Source organism: Ursus maritimus, unplaced genomic scaffold (assembly GCF_017311325.1).
Source record: "Ursus maritimus isolate PB19 unplaced genomic scaffold, ASM1731132v1 scaffold_29, whole genome shotgun sequence".
Classification (NCBI taxonomy): domain Eukaryota; kingdom Metazoa; phylum Chordata; class Mammalia; order Carnivora; family Ursidae; genus Ursus; species Ursus maritimus.
Window position 1 is genome coordinate 27,690,473 of NW_024425452.1, and position 15,301 is coordinate 27,705,773.

The window sequence follows — 15,301 nt, forward strand, 5'->3', positions numbered from 1 at the left end:
AAAAGATGTTGTTAACATATTTTCTGAATAATTTTTTCAAATTATGTATATAGAAACAAATCGTAAGCCCTGAGTAGCACTGCTGTGAAAAAGTTGAATTTATCCCATTTTATTTTTAAAGTTATTATGTATATATATTTTTTCATTTATTTCTTCTTTCCCCATTCCAATGTTCCTATTATACTTGTGCCCTTTGAAATCTGTTATCTGCCTCATGACCTAAAACCTCTTCCTTTACTTAGTTATTATTATTATTTTTTAGCTTGCACGACTCTATGTCAGTAGCTCCTAGCACAGGTGAAGGGCTGGCCTAAGTGGATGCTCATTAATGTTTGTAGACTGAGTAAAGCAAATAAAGAAAGGTAGAGTCATGAGTAAGACCAAGGCTTTAGAGTCAGAACAGTCTGGGTTTCAATCTCAGTTGCCGCCATTCGCTAGCATTGTGTGGGACCTTGGGCATGATCTTCATTTTACTGCTGAGTCTTGTCTGCTCATTTTTATTTTATTTTTCTTTATCATGAGTGTACTCTTTAATCCCCATCACCTATTTCACCCATCCCTCCACCCATCTCTCCTCTGGTAACCGTCAGTTTGTCGTTTGTAGTTAAGAGTCTGTTTCTTGGTTGTCTCTCTCTTTTCTTTGCTCCTTTGTTTTGTTTCTTAAATTCCTTGTATGAGTGAGAACATCTGGTTTTTGTCTTTCTCTGACTTACTTCACTTAGCATTATACACTCTAGCTCCATCCATGTTATTACAAATGGCAAGATTTCATTCTTTTTTATGTCTGAATAATATTCCATTGTATGTATACGTATGTATGTATGTGTACACACACACACACACACACACACACACACACACCCCGTATCTTCTTTATCCATCCATCTATCGATGGATACTTGGGCTGCTTCCATAATTTACTAGTTGTCATATTACTCACTGAATATGAGAGTGTGGTTTTATTTCCTCATAGACCTTTCCTAAGTGTTCTATTTAATAAGTGACGCAAAAAGTAATAGGGGTTTCCAGACTCAGGCAGTTCTTTTAGCCCATCTTTAATGACGAAGGCAGGGGATTGCAGTCCGGCTACTTACCTGTTTACCTGCAAACATCCAGATTCCCAGGGAAGTTTTGAGCCAGGAGCTCTGGCTGGGGTGTGGCCATCTGTAGCTTCCAGTAATCTGCAGATGATTGCACTGTGTGGCCTTAGGGCTCATATACCCTTAATGCTTCTAATGATTTTTCAAGAAATCAAGAGGATTTCCTTTTTGATTTTGAGGAATATATATAAATGTATTTTTTAACTTTAGAAGTTCTAATTGAAAACATAATATGGCTATTAAGTGGCACACTGGAAAATTTTAATTTACCCAGGAATCCTATCGTACACCATTCTTAACCTCATCTGTCAAAGACAAAAAAATTATGGGTTTTTGGTAGTTATTTTCACTTCTCAAACTTAGATTCACTTTCTTGCCCCTTTAGTCAACATTTCATTCATGTTTCTAGTTTAAACATGCAAAAATATATAATAATTACAGAGGTCCTGCTGTACAAGCCACCAAGGCAGCTGCTGGTACCAAGAAATATGATCTCAGTAAATGGAAATATGCGGAACTACGTGATACCATCAATACTTCTTGTGGTAAGTGTATGGAGCACATGAAAAATGGGAGAGCTTTGTGGCTGACAGGTAATAAGGAAATACCTAGATTGGGGTGTAATTTTTTTCTTTTTTGGCATATAAATTAAGCCATTCTCTTTGTTATTCTCACCTTGAAAAGAAGACGTAGTTTACTCACAAACCTAAAGGAAAGGCATACTTATTAAATTCATTTTGCCTGTCTCTTATCTAGGTGGGAGAGGAAAAGCATGGAGAAATTATGGTGTAGGCTATGTTAGAGTGACATAAAGACTGACCCTTCTAATGTTATTCATAATAGTTAAATACCTATATATCAGAATCTTGATCTATGTACGCAAAGTAAAAAACAGCAGTGCAGTCCTTTCTTGTTAAAGCTATTTTTCTTCCAGCAGAACATATCCAGATGATTCCACATAATTGTGTTCTTGTTTAAATCATAGTGTTTGAGTTTAGGATGGTATGCCTAGGAACTAACGTGCCATAATTGTATAGAACTTGCTATGTTCTCTCCCTCCTCGCTGAGGTTATATCTGCATAATTACAAACGTAAAAAATCTGTTGCATGTAAATCTAGCTTGCATTTGAGTACAGTGGCTTCTTCCCCTATTTCTGGCCTCTGACCTTGGACAAGTGACTTAACTTCTCTGATTCAGGTTCACCTATAAAAGACCTGTTTAGCCCAGGGTTCTTGTGTAGAGCAAATGATTTGGTAATAATGCATAAGAAAATGCTCTGTAAATGTAAAAGATGATATTACCATAAAATGTCCATCGTTATCAATAATGTGCTTACTTTTGACTTTGTACTATTAATTTAAAAACAAAAAATTTATTATATATGTAAATATATATGTTTATGTCACAAACTAATTATGTTAGACAACTAAATTAGGATGCTAATTCCTTTTTTGGGGGGGGGCTTTTTCTATATAATCCATAGACATTGAACTCCTGGCAGCTTGCAGAGAAGAATTTCACAGGAGACTAAAAGTGTATCATGCATGGAAATCCAAGAACAAGAAGAGAAATACTGAAACAGAGCAACGTGCTCCGAAGTCTGTTACTGATTATGGTAAAAACAAATCTGTACTTTTAAATGTTCCAGAGTATCTATATATAATATATATAACGATATATAAGACATTTGGGTAAAATATACAATACGGATTTCTCTTACTGTGCAGCTGTGATCTATTGAGCCTAATACAACCACAGTGGCCTATCTTTCATAACATTGTTTCTATTATTATGTCTTTAAAGTCATATTTAGTAAGAAGTATTTGAATTTAGTTGTCAAGATAAATTTTCGAGATAAGAATATTCTTGTTTATACTGAAGAAGTTGTGCAGTAATGTTGTAAATATGTATTTTTTCCCACATATACATAGATACAAATATAGAATGATTACATGTGGAAATGTAAAGAATACTGTGAAATAAAAAAGAACGTTTGCTGCAAACATTATTTTACAGTACTGTCAAAATACTAGAGTGAGAAATAGTAATTTGGTTTAGACCAGTTTTGCCTATGCCAGGATTTGGTTTTTCGACTGAGATTCAAAAAATAAATTTTGTTACTTTGCTATGTATGCAAAAGACAGAGTTGTGTACTTGAAATTGTAAAGTAGAGAAGGGTAGACTTTAACATTAATTGAGAATACCTGTGATATATGAGTTGTAATTTCAGTCTTAAAGCAATAATTGGAATTTCATTTGTTCAGTTTGCTACTTTCAAACTGGCACAATTTATTAGCTCAATTGTGGTCAACGTCAAGGTGACAACATGTTTAATGTCTTTATTTAAAAAATATATTCCCAGCACTTGATAGTATAGCTTAGCAGTACATGACCTGTGGTGACATAGACAATGAGCTCTCCCACCTTCCTAGCAAATAAAAGCAGTGTTTGATGAAAGTCAGGTAAATGGTAGAATTTTAGTACTTCCAAGTTGTAAAGAATAGATTGCGTAAAGCAAGTACTGCTAATAAGAGAGACGTTACTGCTATTGATTGCTCAGGGGGTGTCATCAGTCCGAGTATAATGCTCTGGAAGGGCAATGAGAGATCACCCAGACCTAGGAAATGGCACAGGAAGGCCCTCTAAACTTTGATATTCTTGTGACCACCGCTCTCTTCTCCAATTTATTTTTTTTTTAAAGATTTTATTTATTTATTTGACAGAGATAGAGACAGCCAGCGAGAGAGGGAACACAAGCAGGGTGAGTGGGAGAGGACGAAGCAGGCTCACAGCGGAGGAGCCCGATGTGGGGCTCGATCCCATAACGCCGGGATCACGCCCTGAGCCGAAGGCAGACGCTTAACCGCTGTGCCACCCAGGCGCCCCTCTTCTCCAATTTATAAATTTATCCCTGGGAGTTGAAGATAACAGGATGATTCCACTAGCAGTTCACTGTACCAAGTTTCCAACCAGATACCTTTGTTTTGTAAAAATGGCAAATGGGCTATTCGTTCTAGCTGTCATGTTCTAATTATGGCCTTGAGCTGAAAGGCTTTCATCATATTTTTTTAACCCCCAAATTTATACCTGAATGATCACGCTTCTTAAAACAAGAAAAGTGATGTTGTAATATATGGCACATACATTTTTAATGAAAACACAAATATTTCTTGTGTTTTTATACCAAACTTTGGTACTCTGCTCATCGAGCTATGCCTTCAAACGGGCAAATGATACATGGCGTACCTTGTTTACTTTGTTCTTACACTGCTTCCATTCATAATATACTATTTGGGAGAACGAAAGAGTAGATTAGGAAAATTTCCAGGAGTCCCCCATCTAGGTTATATATGAACAAATTTAGGAATTTATGTGAACACAGTCCACATGTATGTAGCCTTCAAAGAATTTGATTATGGGCAAATTTCGGGATAAAATGTAACTTCTGCTCTGAAGAGCACTTACTGTTCTCTTTGGGGTTTTTTCCCATGTAAAATATATTCTGACACAGAAGTACAGTTAAAGGAAAGGTGAAGTGCATTGAGATGCTTAATAGTCAGTTGAGAAAATTCTGTACTTAGGGCAGCTAATCAGCCTTTAAAAGGAACTACTCTCTAGTTTAATATTTAGAAGGATTGGAATTTCTTAATTTGAGAAAATAAAATGACAACTTATGATTAACAAAAACATAACTAGATATTATTTAAGAGTAGTACATTGACAGGTCATGGTAAAGTCTTGTAACTGGGCGTGGGGAGCCTCAGACCCTCCTCCTGTGTACTGTATTGGGTGAGCATGCTCTCATCACATCGACAGAGAGAGATTTCCAGAAATAATTCTTGGGGCAGTGGCAAATTCCTCAGTAAGGATTCACAATATTTAGTTGCCTAAGGCTGACTTTGGAGAGTGGTTTTATTTCATACTTCCTAAAATAAAAATTGCATGAGTTTAAGATTTAGACAATTTGAAGAAATTAAAACATACTGAGTGTATGTAAACATGGCAATACTCTTTCTCTAAGGCATCTATTTTTTTGATGAATTTAGATGTTTTTTATTTCTACAGAAATTCTAGTAATGCTTTGAAGGTATTAGAATGTCTATTATTGAGTCATTGTGTTGGATTTTTGTTTGAGTATTACTGTGTCCCAGAATTACAAACGAAATTTAATTTTTAAATTTAGATCCTCTTTATATGTCCATCAAGCAGAGTTTCTTAAAATATAATCAAAATAGCTTTTTTCTTTCTTTTTTTTTTAACTTTTTAAAATCTGAAAGCAGCATCTCCTTGTAGGTATTCTGATAGTATTTGGCTGAGGACAGGATGTTTATTTCTTAGTCACCACCTCGATTGATGGGAAGACTTTATAAATTACAAGAATGCTCATTTAACAGTTTTGCCATTTTTATCTTTTCTTCAACATAAAAATTTATTCACAGATTTTGCACCATTTATGAACAATTCACGTAAGTCAATGGGTGGTAACTTATGAGCTAACTGGAAGATGGGTTAAAAATACTTTGTAAAGTACTAACTTCTGTGAAACATTGTTTTGCTACAATTTTTAAGTGGACTTGTACATTAATGTTGGTTTGTCTGTACTAAGATACTTAATTTGAGATGATGCTTTTATTTGTATCACTCCAAAATATATTTGCAGAACAAAATTAATCTGTTGTTTTATGAAATTACTTCCTTTTTAAAAAATAACTGGCACTTTATGCTGTGAATATACACAATTCTCATTGTAGCAAAACTCAATAAAGCAGCTGATCTTTTAGAATAAAGACTAACTTCAGGTGCTGGTTTCAAACACTGTTACAGTCTACACGTTTCTGTCCAAAGAGATCTGAGTTTTGTGTGATGATGTACACAGGCTTAATAGGATGCATCCCAATAGGAGCTGATTCTGTTACTTGTATAGAGAGCACACTGTGAGGCATAGTTTTGATACTTTAAAAGCTTTGAGTCATCTTAGTAGGCAGTAAATTTTTTCTGCAGTCAGTTGAGCAATGATGATTTGGATATAATGCCATATTTATTTGCCAACTTGTTGGACTTGATTTTTTTTAAGTGCTTCTAGTAATTTATAGGGCCATATTTAAAACTTATTTCATATGTTAAAGATGACATGATAGGATGTGAAAGAGAGTCATTTATTAGTTTCAAACTTTCAACATCTGTTATCTTTGTATTTTTGCAGACGAATACTTGCGGAAATTAAGGCTTCCTTAATATAATTTCAGTTCTCATCACATTTGTTTAAAAAAAAAAGCTACCAAAGACTTTCCCTTGAGTTTCTTAATTTTACCCAATACACTAAGGTACAGGAGACTGTTATTTTAAAGAAAAAAGCAGGTTAATTTAACAAGTAGCCATCGGTATCATAGTAAGTTCCCTATCAACTGGGTATTCTAAGTTACTGCTTAGGATGGAGGGAAGTAGGTTTTTTTTTTTTTTTTTTTTTTTTTTTTTCCTTATCCTTTTAAAGTTCCAAGTTCCTTAAATTGGGGTTAGTGTATTTTCTGCAAAGTTGGTAATTTTTAAAATTTGAAATGGAAACACTGAACTGTAAGTAGTTGGTAAGGACTACAGGAACAAAAGAATAAATAAACTCATCTCTGTTAACGTGCTAAAGGTGACGTGGCGTTTTAAAGTCACTAACAACTCGGTGTCTGTTTCATTCTTTCATAGGCATATACAGCTTTGCTAACTGCTTTTTGCTTTCTCTGGTTTGCACAGAAATTCAGCTGCTATAAAGCTTTTACTATTGGTGTAAAAAGTTTAGAATAAGAGTATTTTCATCCTTTCAGTATTTGGAAATTCTTACAAAAGCCATGTGGCTGTTCTTGACTTACACATATGCTGCAATTTTTCATTGACATCCTTAAGCATTTCAGTGAGATTCTTAATTGAGCTGAAGTAAATGGCTGGTTTACTTTTAAAGTTGTGAGTAAAAAGCACATTAAACAGACTTTCCAAAATTATGCTGCCGAAGCTGTAAAGTTACTGCCCCAGAGAAATGTTTATATTTGCAGATAAAATAAAAACCTAACTGTTTAGTAGTGAAAATTAAGCAAGGGGGAAAAATTGATATGAGTGCAATGTCCAGCACTAGCAGAAAATCAAGGATTTTTCTTTTCTGTAACAAAGAGAACCAAATATTATACACTTTCCACTTAATTTAGTGGATTTTATTCAATCTGATTTCAGAGTAAGCAAATATCTCTGAGGGCAAGTTCATGCTTTTTTACTGGTTACAGTTTTTTGTTGTTGTCATGAAGTTGTCTAAATATTATTAGTAAAATATCTGTTCTGGCCATTTAAAATCCCAAAATCGTTGACAAAAGAGCAAACTTTTGTCTTCCACTTTTCTGAAGAAATAGTGATTAAATTGACAGATATCTGTAATTCTTTACATTTGTGAAATTACCGTTCATTTGTTTTATCATAAATAGTCCCATAAAAGTTATTCTGTGGCCTTTGATTTTGAACTGTTTGGAGATAAAATATAAATTCTAGCAAATAATACTAGTTTGCTCTCCTGCCATGTGAGTTTTAGGTTACTGATACAGTCATTTGTGGGAATCTGCTTAGGCTTGTTTTTTTTATTGCTGGTGTTTTGGAGAGAGAGAGAGAGAGAGAGTGTGTGTGTGTGTGTGTGTTTACTTGCAATATTAAGGAACATCTTTATGGGAAGAAAATTCTAAGATCACACTCTTAAGTTTTATTCATTTATAAGTAATTAATATTTATATTTTGTTTTAAAGTTACTGTTAGGAACCCTCTTCTTTTTTTAAAAATGTGTGGTGCATTTTAGGATTAAAGGCTGTTTTCATTATCCCCTGGGCTGCTGGTGTAACTTTCCTTGCTCTGTGTAATAGCTCAGCAGAACCCGGCGTCTCAGCGTCCTGCCAGGCAGCAGGAGATCGAAATGAACCGACAGCAGCGCTTCTTCCGCATCCCATTCATCCGCCCTGCTGACCAGTACAAAAACCCGCAGAATAAGAAGAAAGGCTGGTGGTATGCCCATTTCGACGGACCATGGATTGCCCGGCAAATGGAACTCCATCCTGACAAGCCACCCATCCTTCTTGTGGCTGGTGTGTATGATTTATGTGAAAAAAACCTTGTAAAGCAAAAACGGATTATAAACCCTCTGAATGAAAGTCTAATATATAATGTAATAACTCATTACATTTTAGGATTGAGGAATGGAGTTCTGCAGTTGAATCCCATTTCCAGTTAATTGAGGATTAATTTATTTATGATGTGAAATTGCTTGGATTAATTATGTCCTTGTAGAGCACACAGAAACTTGTCTGTGTCTTAAGAACCTTTTCATTGGTGTTTAATTACATCAGTTGATTTATAATTGTTTAAAGAAACGTAGCATTTTTATATTAAGGCTGAGAACTTGTTTGATCAACTGCAGCATTAATACTTTCCTGAAACGGTCCTTGGTGGAGGACAAATTTAACTCGTTTCTGGTGAATTTATTAGGCAGATTTCTGTTGTAAAGGAAGAAAAGAAAGTTTTAAAAGTTCTTGAATCTGTGAGAATTGAGAACTGTATTTCAGGAAGAAAGTTTATAGTAAGTGCTTCTGGAGAGAGTGACGGCTAATTGTCTGAAGTCTCCCCTGTGCAGGTAAGGACGACATGGAGATGTGTGAGCTGAATCTGGAAGAGACAGGCCTGACTCGAAAGCGTGGTGCTGAGATTTTGCCAAGACAGTTCGAAGAGATTTGGGAACGCTGTGGAGGCATCCAGTACCTCCAGAAAGCAATTGAGAGCAGGCAGGCTAGGCCCACGTATGCAACGGCCATGCTGCAGAATCTGCTCAAATAGACGCGGCAGCCTGCGCCGCAGCTGGGGGCCCGCGCGCGGTCCTAGGCAGGGTGTGTGCCCCAGAGGTCGGACCGTTCCATGATCAGGTTAGAACTGCTTATACAGAGTGAACAGATTTTAGTAATCGTGGCTTTTTGTTAATTTCAGGTAAATGATGGTAGTGAATTGGGAACGTAAACCTTATTTTCCTGTATCCAGCTGTAACTGTTCAGCTTCTCCTCGTTCTAATACTTGTTAACACTTGGACAGATTCTGACATTTCTCATTCTTTGCCAATAGACTACCTTGAAGTCCATCGTGATTGTTCTCTAGGAAAATAAGTTTTTTAAAAGCTCAAAATACTAGCTTTTACAAGAATGGCACAGAACCATATAGCTGGAATGATGAAACCTTAGCTTAAAGTTTCCTACAAAAGTTAAGGCACTTAAAATAATCAGGGCACTCATGTTTTGATCTGAAAAGCTGTGTACTTTTTTAAATTTACTTTTTCAGAAATTCATGGAAATTTGCATTGAAGGTGGAAATTTTTTTTTCCCCCTCCTTTGTGGTGTGTCTTAGTTTGAATAAAGCAATTCACCTGAACCTGTAGAATTCCAGAAAGAGCCTGAATGTGTTTGACGTGCTGTGTGATAGAGGAGGCACTCTCAGTATCTTGCACAGATTTATTTTTCTTTTCTATCACAATGTGTCGCTATAGAAAAATATTTTCTTCTATTCCACGGACAAATAAAGGAAATTCAGACAATTTAAATGCTTAAAAGTTTTGAGATAACTTGTTTCATTTAGAAAAGGAAATAGGTTTTCCGTGGCACTGTGGCTTAACTGGACTGAATGCAAACATTCTTTCAACTTCATCTCAATTGTGATTTTTGTATCAGAATCTGGTCCAAGTTGTTTCATATGATTTAAACTAGTGTTGTGCTGCAAAACATCTTCGTTTTTAAAAAAATTCCTAGTTTCTTTTTTGGCCTTGAGATTTTGATAATTGGAGAGCTGTTTTATAAGCTTTGTGATTCAGAGTCCAGTACTTAGTAATTGTTTATTTCATGTAACTGATAATTTTTTTTCTTTGTGTGGTGTTAGTTTTGATCAAATGTCAGTAGTTTCAAGCCTGATGTTTATGACTTCATGTTAAGGATTTGGAGACAAAGACACACCAAGGAGCTGTGCTGACATAATCTAATGAGTCTTGTTTGTATTTTAGAATAAAATTAGAAAAATAAAAGTATTCTTTGCACTTTTTCTCCCTGATTTTTAAAGACCTTAACCTTTGAAGTGGATTTCCAGTGATTCTTTTTTTTTTCTAGAAAGAGTACCTCAGTTAGGAAAATATTTCCCAGCTGATTAGATTAGTGCTTTTGAGCCACAGACACTGTTTTCAGAATTGCTTCTCTCATAATATGTGTCTCAGTACAGAAATATTTATTTATTATGATACTGTGCAAATGATTGTCTCCTGTTAAAGAAATTAAATGGTCCTGTCTGTGCTATTGAGAATGTGAATATGATTATCTTTTGAAGGCTGTATTACTGCAGAGATTCACCCACTCTTGGGTCATTTGGTCCCTGTGATTGGTGACAGAAGGTCTGGTTACTGAAAATAAATGACCTATTCTCTCTCTTCTCATCACTCGCCTTTAATTGGTGTTTTTATTTGTATAGGATAGTGAATGATAAGCTTAACTAGTAACAAGTAAAGTCCTTGAAGAAAATTTAATAACCAAATCGATTTTTAATGAGTTGTCTCTTTAGTGCTGTTTTCAGGAGTTTTATATATACTCTATAGGCACTAGATGGAAAACTCATCAAATAGGTTAAAATTATTGTAATGAGAGGACTTAATGTTTTGAAAAATTTGTAAGACATTTATCACAGCAAAGCATCATTGCAAGTCTTTAGTAGATAATAAAAGTATAGTTTTAAGTCATTTTGTTGCTAATTATGTCACACAGCTGTCCTAGAACTTATCTATTTAAAGTAGTCTCCTGAGTTAATTTTGGCGACCAGGAGAATTGCCCTAGTTCAGATAGACTTACGGTAACCTACATACCGTAGATGCACACAGGCCCCTTTGCGGGAAAAATTTCGGACCCTATCAACATTTTCAGTTTCCGGAGATAGCAGAAATGGTATTCTAAAAGATGTTGATACGGCTGCTTCACAGTATTCACAATCATACCCATAAATGTTACGTGAAAACTTTGTAGGAATCAAAAGTGAATTTCTATTTTAGTGTCATTTTAATTGAGATTTAAAATTTGAAACTTAAACCGGCATACTGTATATTAAGAACTCTTAATGCTTGTCTTACTCAATACATATGCCTTCCTTAGTGTATACTTTGCAAAAGTAGATATACATAAAATATTAAAAATGAGAAGGAAATGTTTTCACATTCAATTTAATTATAATGTAATTCCTAATGCCATTAACCCATTTGAGATATGTACTATGAGCTGTCGGTATGCACTAAGAGAAAGAAACCTTCTCTAATACACATATGTCAAGAGAACAATGAATTTTCTTAGTTGTAAAGTTGAGTAGATGGCACCTTCTCAAAGGATTATGTGAGGAAAAAATAAAATAATTCACGTAGGAGTGCAAGCCCACACAAGAGACATTTTATTGTAACTCACATTCTGCTTCCTATAATGACTTTTTAATAGGTCATTCTTTCCTGTAACACAGTGAACACTTTTGTAAGAAAATACAGTCTTACGTGGGAAATAGGTGGTATTTGTGGAAGCTTAGCTAGAGAATAGAAATTCACAGGCAAGAATAATGATGAGGATTAATTGTAGAGCTTTATTAATTGGATTTAAAAATTTTTTCTTTAAATTTTCATTCACAGGTTATTACTATGGTTCTCAGGGGATCCAGATATGTAGATATTTGGTTTCTTCACGTGAAATACCTTAAGAGTACTTGGATAAGTAGAATAAATATTTATGAATGAGTCAGTCAGTCAATTAATACAATGTTAGTGGTGGATCTGCCTCCTTTCACAGAGGAGGTAAAAGAGATCAGAGGGGTCAAATAATTTAGTTCTAGACCATGAAAGAGATATAAATGCTTTTGCTTCAATCATGTGAAACAGAAAGAATCAAAACAAGCACATTTTTTTGAGTGGCCCCCTGCCGATTGACAAAGGATTGCTTCTTTGTCATTCCACATCTTCTGAAGGCGTGACATGTTTTCTTTATGTATCATTACCAGAAACAACAAGTATTGAGAGTTTTTATTTCTCTGAGAAGAAATAAAAGTAAACCAACTAGGGAGGGGGAGGACAGAAGATCTCTAAAAAATGAGAATATGGACAAGTTGAGGGGATCAATTGTAACAATGGTAACAATAAGGAAAGAGGAAAGCAGTGGTGGAAGAGAAAGAAATGGGTCTGCCCTTGAAGACTCTACATCCCCAGGTTGAAAAACACTGATGCTTTTTATCTGACAAAGCACTCCAAGCACTTAGTGGAGTTTTAAAATTAATTGTATGTACTATAGAAGAAGAACCTATGGTTATTAAAACTTGGATCAGGATAGACCTGGTGTATAAATTCTTAGCATGTAGAAATGGCACTGCCACCCTGGAGGAGGCCAGCAGGAAGGAGACAGTCTGTGCACAAGCCTGACGGAGGATGAAGTTGGAGACTTTGGGAGGTGGAGTCTACCCATGTTAGGACTAGATCATTGAATACGATTCAGTTCAGTTCAAGTCAATGTATTCTTCCTTCTCCATCACTCAAGTAATACTCAAAGTAATACTACTTTGTATCTATGCAGCATCTCATGTTCAGACCTCGAATAGGCTTATTAATGGGCCATTTTCTTTTCACTTTTGAAAATCCATCTAATTGCAACTGTTACTCAATTTTTCCTCATTTCCTTAAAAAGTGTATATCTCATTCTTTCCTAAAACACTGATGTACTGGAAATAGAAATAATAAATGCTGCCTGTGTAGAACTTCCTCGCATCTTGTGCTTTTAATACAGTTACAGGGTGTTGTAAACAGTTGTAAATGTTGCATTGTCGCCCCATGTCTCCGATGGGGTAAGTTGGAGAAGTCTGAGGTCCTGAGTTTCATCCAGTTAACAGAGCTGGAAACCCTGTGCTAGGTGGCTGGGGGAAAAGGCAAGGGAACTCAGGTGACAGGAACATCCTCGAGTTTTGGCCCCAAACTTTTATGGGTTTCCCATCTAGGGAACAAGCAGGACCGTGTGTGACCTGCGACTACTCACACTGACTAGATTAGAGAAAACCCAAACCTTGGCTACCTTTCCCTAGGCCCTTACCAGTCTGTTCACAAGATGACACAGGATGTAAAAACTAGGGATCCAAAGAAGAGGCCTTCTTGCTGAGACTTTGAATGTAGATAGTTTCTATAGGCTACTTCATGCCCCTCATCTGGAACCTACCATGATGCAGGTGGCTCAACAGCTCTTCTCTAAGCTGGTTGGAAAGACCAATCCAAAATGTGGGTGATCCAGCCAGTGAGGGGCCCTTGCTTCACAGGGACACCTTTCTAACAGAGGATGGAGTGTTTACATACTTTTCCTTCCCCATCAGAGACAACATTCCCTGCTCTTGTTAGAGCACAACTGAAATGTGGAGGGTGGAGGGCACGTTAGGAGGAGGTGATCATTGTTAGATTTTCATTTCCTTTCTTTTTAATATTTTTAAATGATTTACTTATTTGAGAGAGAGAGCAGGAGTCGGGGGTAGGGGGGAAGAGGGACAAGCAGACTCCCCGATGAGCATGGAGCCTGTCCCAGGGCTGGATCCCAGGACCCTGAGATCATGACCTGAGATGAAGGCAGACGCTTAACCTACTGAGCCACCCAGGCGCCCCTCATTTTCTCTCTTGATGGAATTGTTTTCATGTGCTTTTGGTTGGCCTATCGTGCTTCTAACAAGCATGTTTTTCCTCTGGGTTCCAGGGATACGGAAGTGAGTAGGTACACCTCCTGCCACCATTCTTTGCTTGGTGGCTCTCCAGCAGCATACCATATCCCATATCACAGCTCCTGATCCCATATCACAGCTCCTGATCCCATATCACAGCTCCTCACTTTAGGGGAGGATTGGTGTGGGAATAGGGATGAATGCTATGCATTTCTGAGGCCAACAGGAGTGAATTTTCAGGGCTTGTAACCAGGCAGGGGGATAGATTGTGTCTATTACTAGGAAACATTTGTTTTTATTCTTGAAGTTTTACTGCTAAGATGTTGCTGTCAATGTTGAATATTTTGCAATCTTTTGGTAGCATGAAAATCATGCTTAAAATCATTTATCATAATCCATAAAGCAAACCCAGGGAATACCTAGTAAAACAGATCCATGTTATTATAAATCTATGAATATGGTATTTATATTTTATTGAAATTAAGGTTTTGCAGCAAATATATTAGTGAAACATTTGAAATAGATACAGAGAAATCATTTTTTCATTAAGTAGCACATTAAAAACTGGCTAAAATGGATTACCTTGATGCCAGTCTACCCATGCACACAGGAAAGTTAGTGTCCAGAAGTATTCAATGGAGTTACTAAATTATAGGAAGACAGTTCGTCTGTGGTGGAGAACAGGCATTGGTTATGCCACAACGCATAACATTACTTCCCCCCCCGCCCCCGCTTTAACATAGCTTTATGGGGTCACAAGAAGAGTTAGATTTCTCATGGTATGTATATGTGAACCCCACTTCCTTTTTCTTTGAAAGGAACAATTCAGAAGTTATTGGCAACAAAACTAATCTACTGTGTAAGCACTAATTTCTAGTAAAATTAGTGTGCCTAAGACTGAGGGTGTGTGTGTGTGTGTGTATGTGTGTATGACAGACATTGAAGTATGGAGCAAATATACCCCCAGCAGTGTTTACATACTCGATACATCCATGATTCAGAGAGACCTACATCTCCTTGCATAAGTAGTCGTCTTTTATGAACATGGTGACACACGAAGAGCTTTGCTTCCTGATACACTGTTCAACCTCCCCGAAACAATCAGTCACTTGCCCCTGTATGTGATCTGTGAGCAGTATTTTAAGGGCAGCTGGAAGCAAACCTGTCTTGCTATCACTTTGACTATCAGTCAGGCGTGGCTGAAATGTGTTTTACTGATTGTGTTTTGGATTTCGATAATAAGCAGCTTATTCTGCAGAATGTACCGGTCATCAAGTACACGATTCTTCTCTGAAACATGGGTGTGTGTTGGTTCTCGATGTTGCCTCTATGCCTGGATTCTGGTGACCAGTGAACATGCCTGCCTATGTTTTCAGAATTTTAACACAGTGGATACAATTTACCTTGAGAAAGCAAACCATTTCTCTTGAGATCTGTACATTTTTAGTTT

At 36.4% G+C, this 15,301-nt stretch overlaps 1 protein-coding gene across 1 annotated transcript in view; it reads left to right on the plus strand.

Annotated features, from left to right (window-relative positions):
* The window catches only part of MYO6 (myosin VI), a 138,619-nt gene extending 128,043 nt beyond the window's left edge, over positions 1–10,576 (plus strand). Inside the window, exons 30-34 of the mRNA XM_040643687.1 lie at positions 1,542–1,645; positions 2,585–2,716; positions 5,541–5,567; positions 7,986–8,204; positions 8,750–10,576. Coding sequence (XP_040499621.1) covers positions 1,542–1,645; positions 2,585–2,716; positions 5,541–5,567; positions 7,986–8,204; positions 8,750–8,949 — 682 coding nt within the window. The 3' untranslated portion in view covers positions 8,950–10,576. The remainder of the gene's footprint in view (positions 1–1,541; positions 1,646–2,584; positions 2,717–5,540; positions 5,568–7,985; positions 8,205–8,749) is intronic.
* The last annotated feature ends 4,725 nt before the right edge of the window (positions 10,577–15,301 follow it).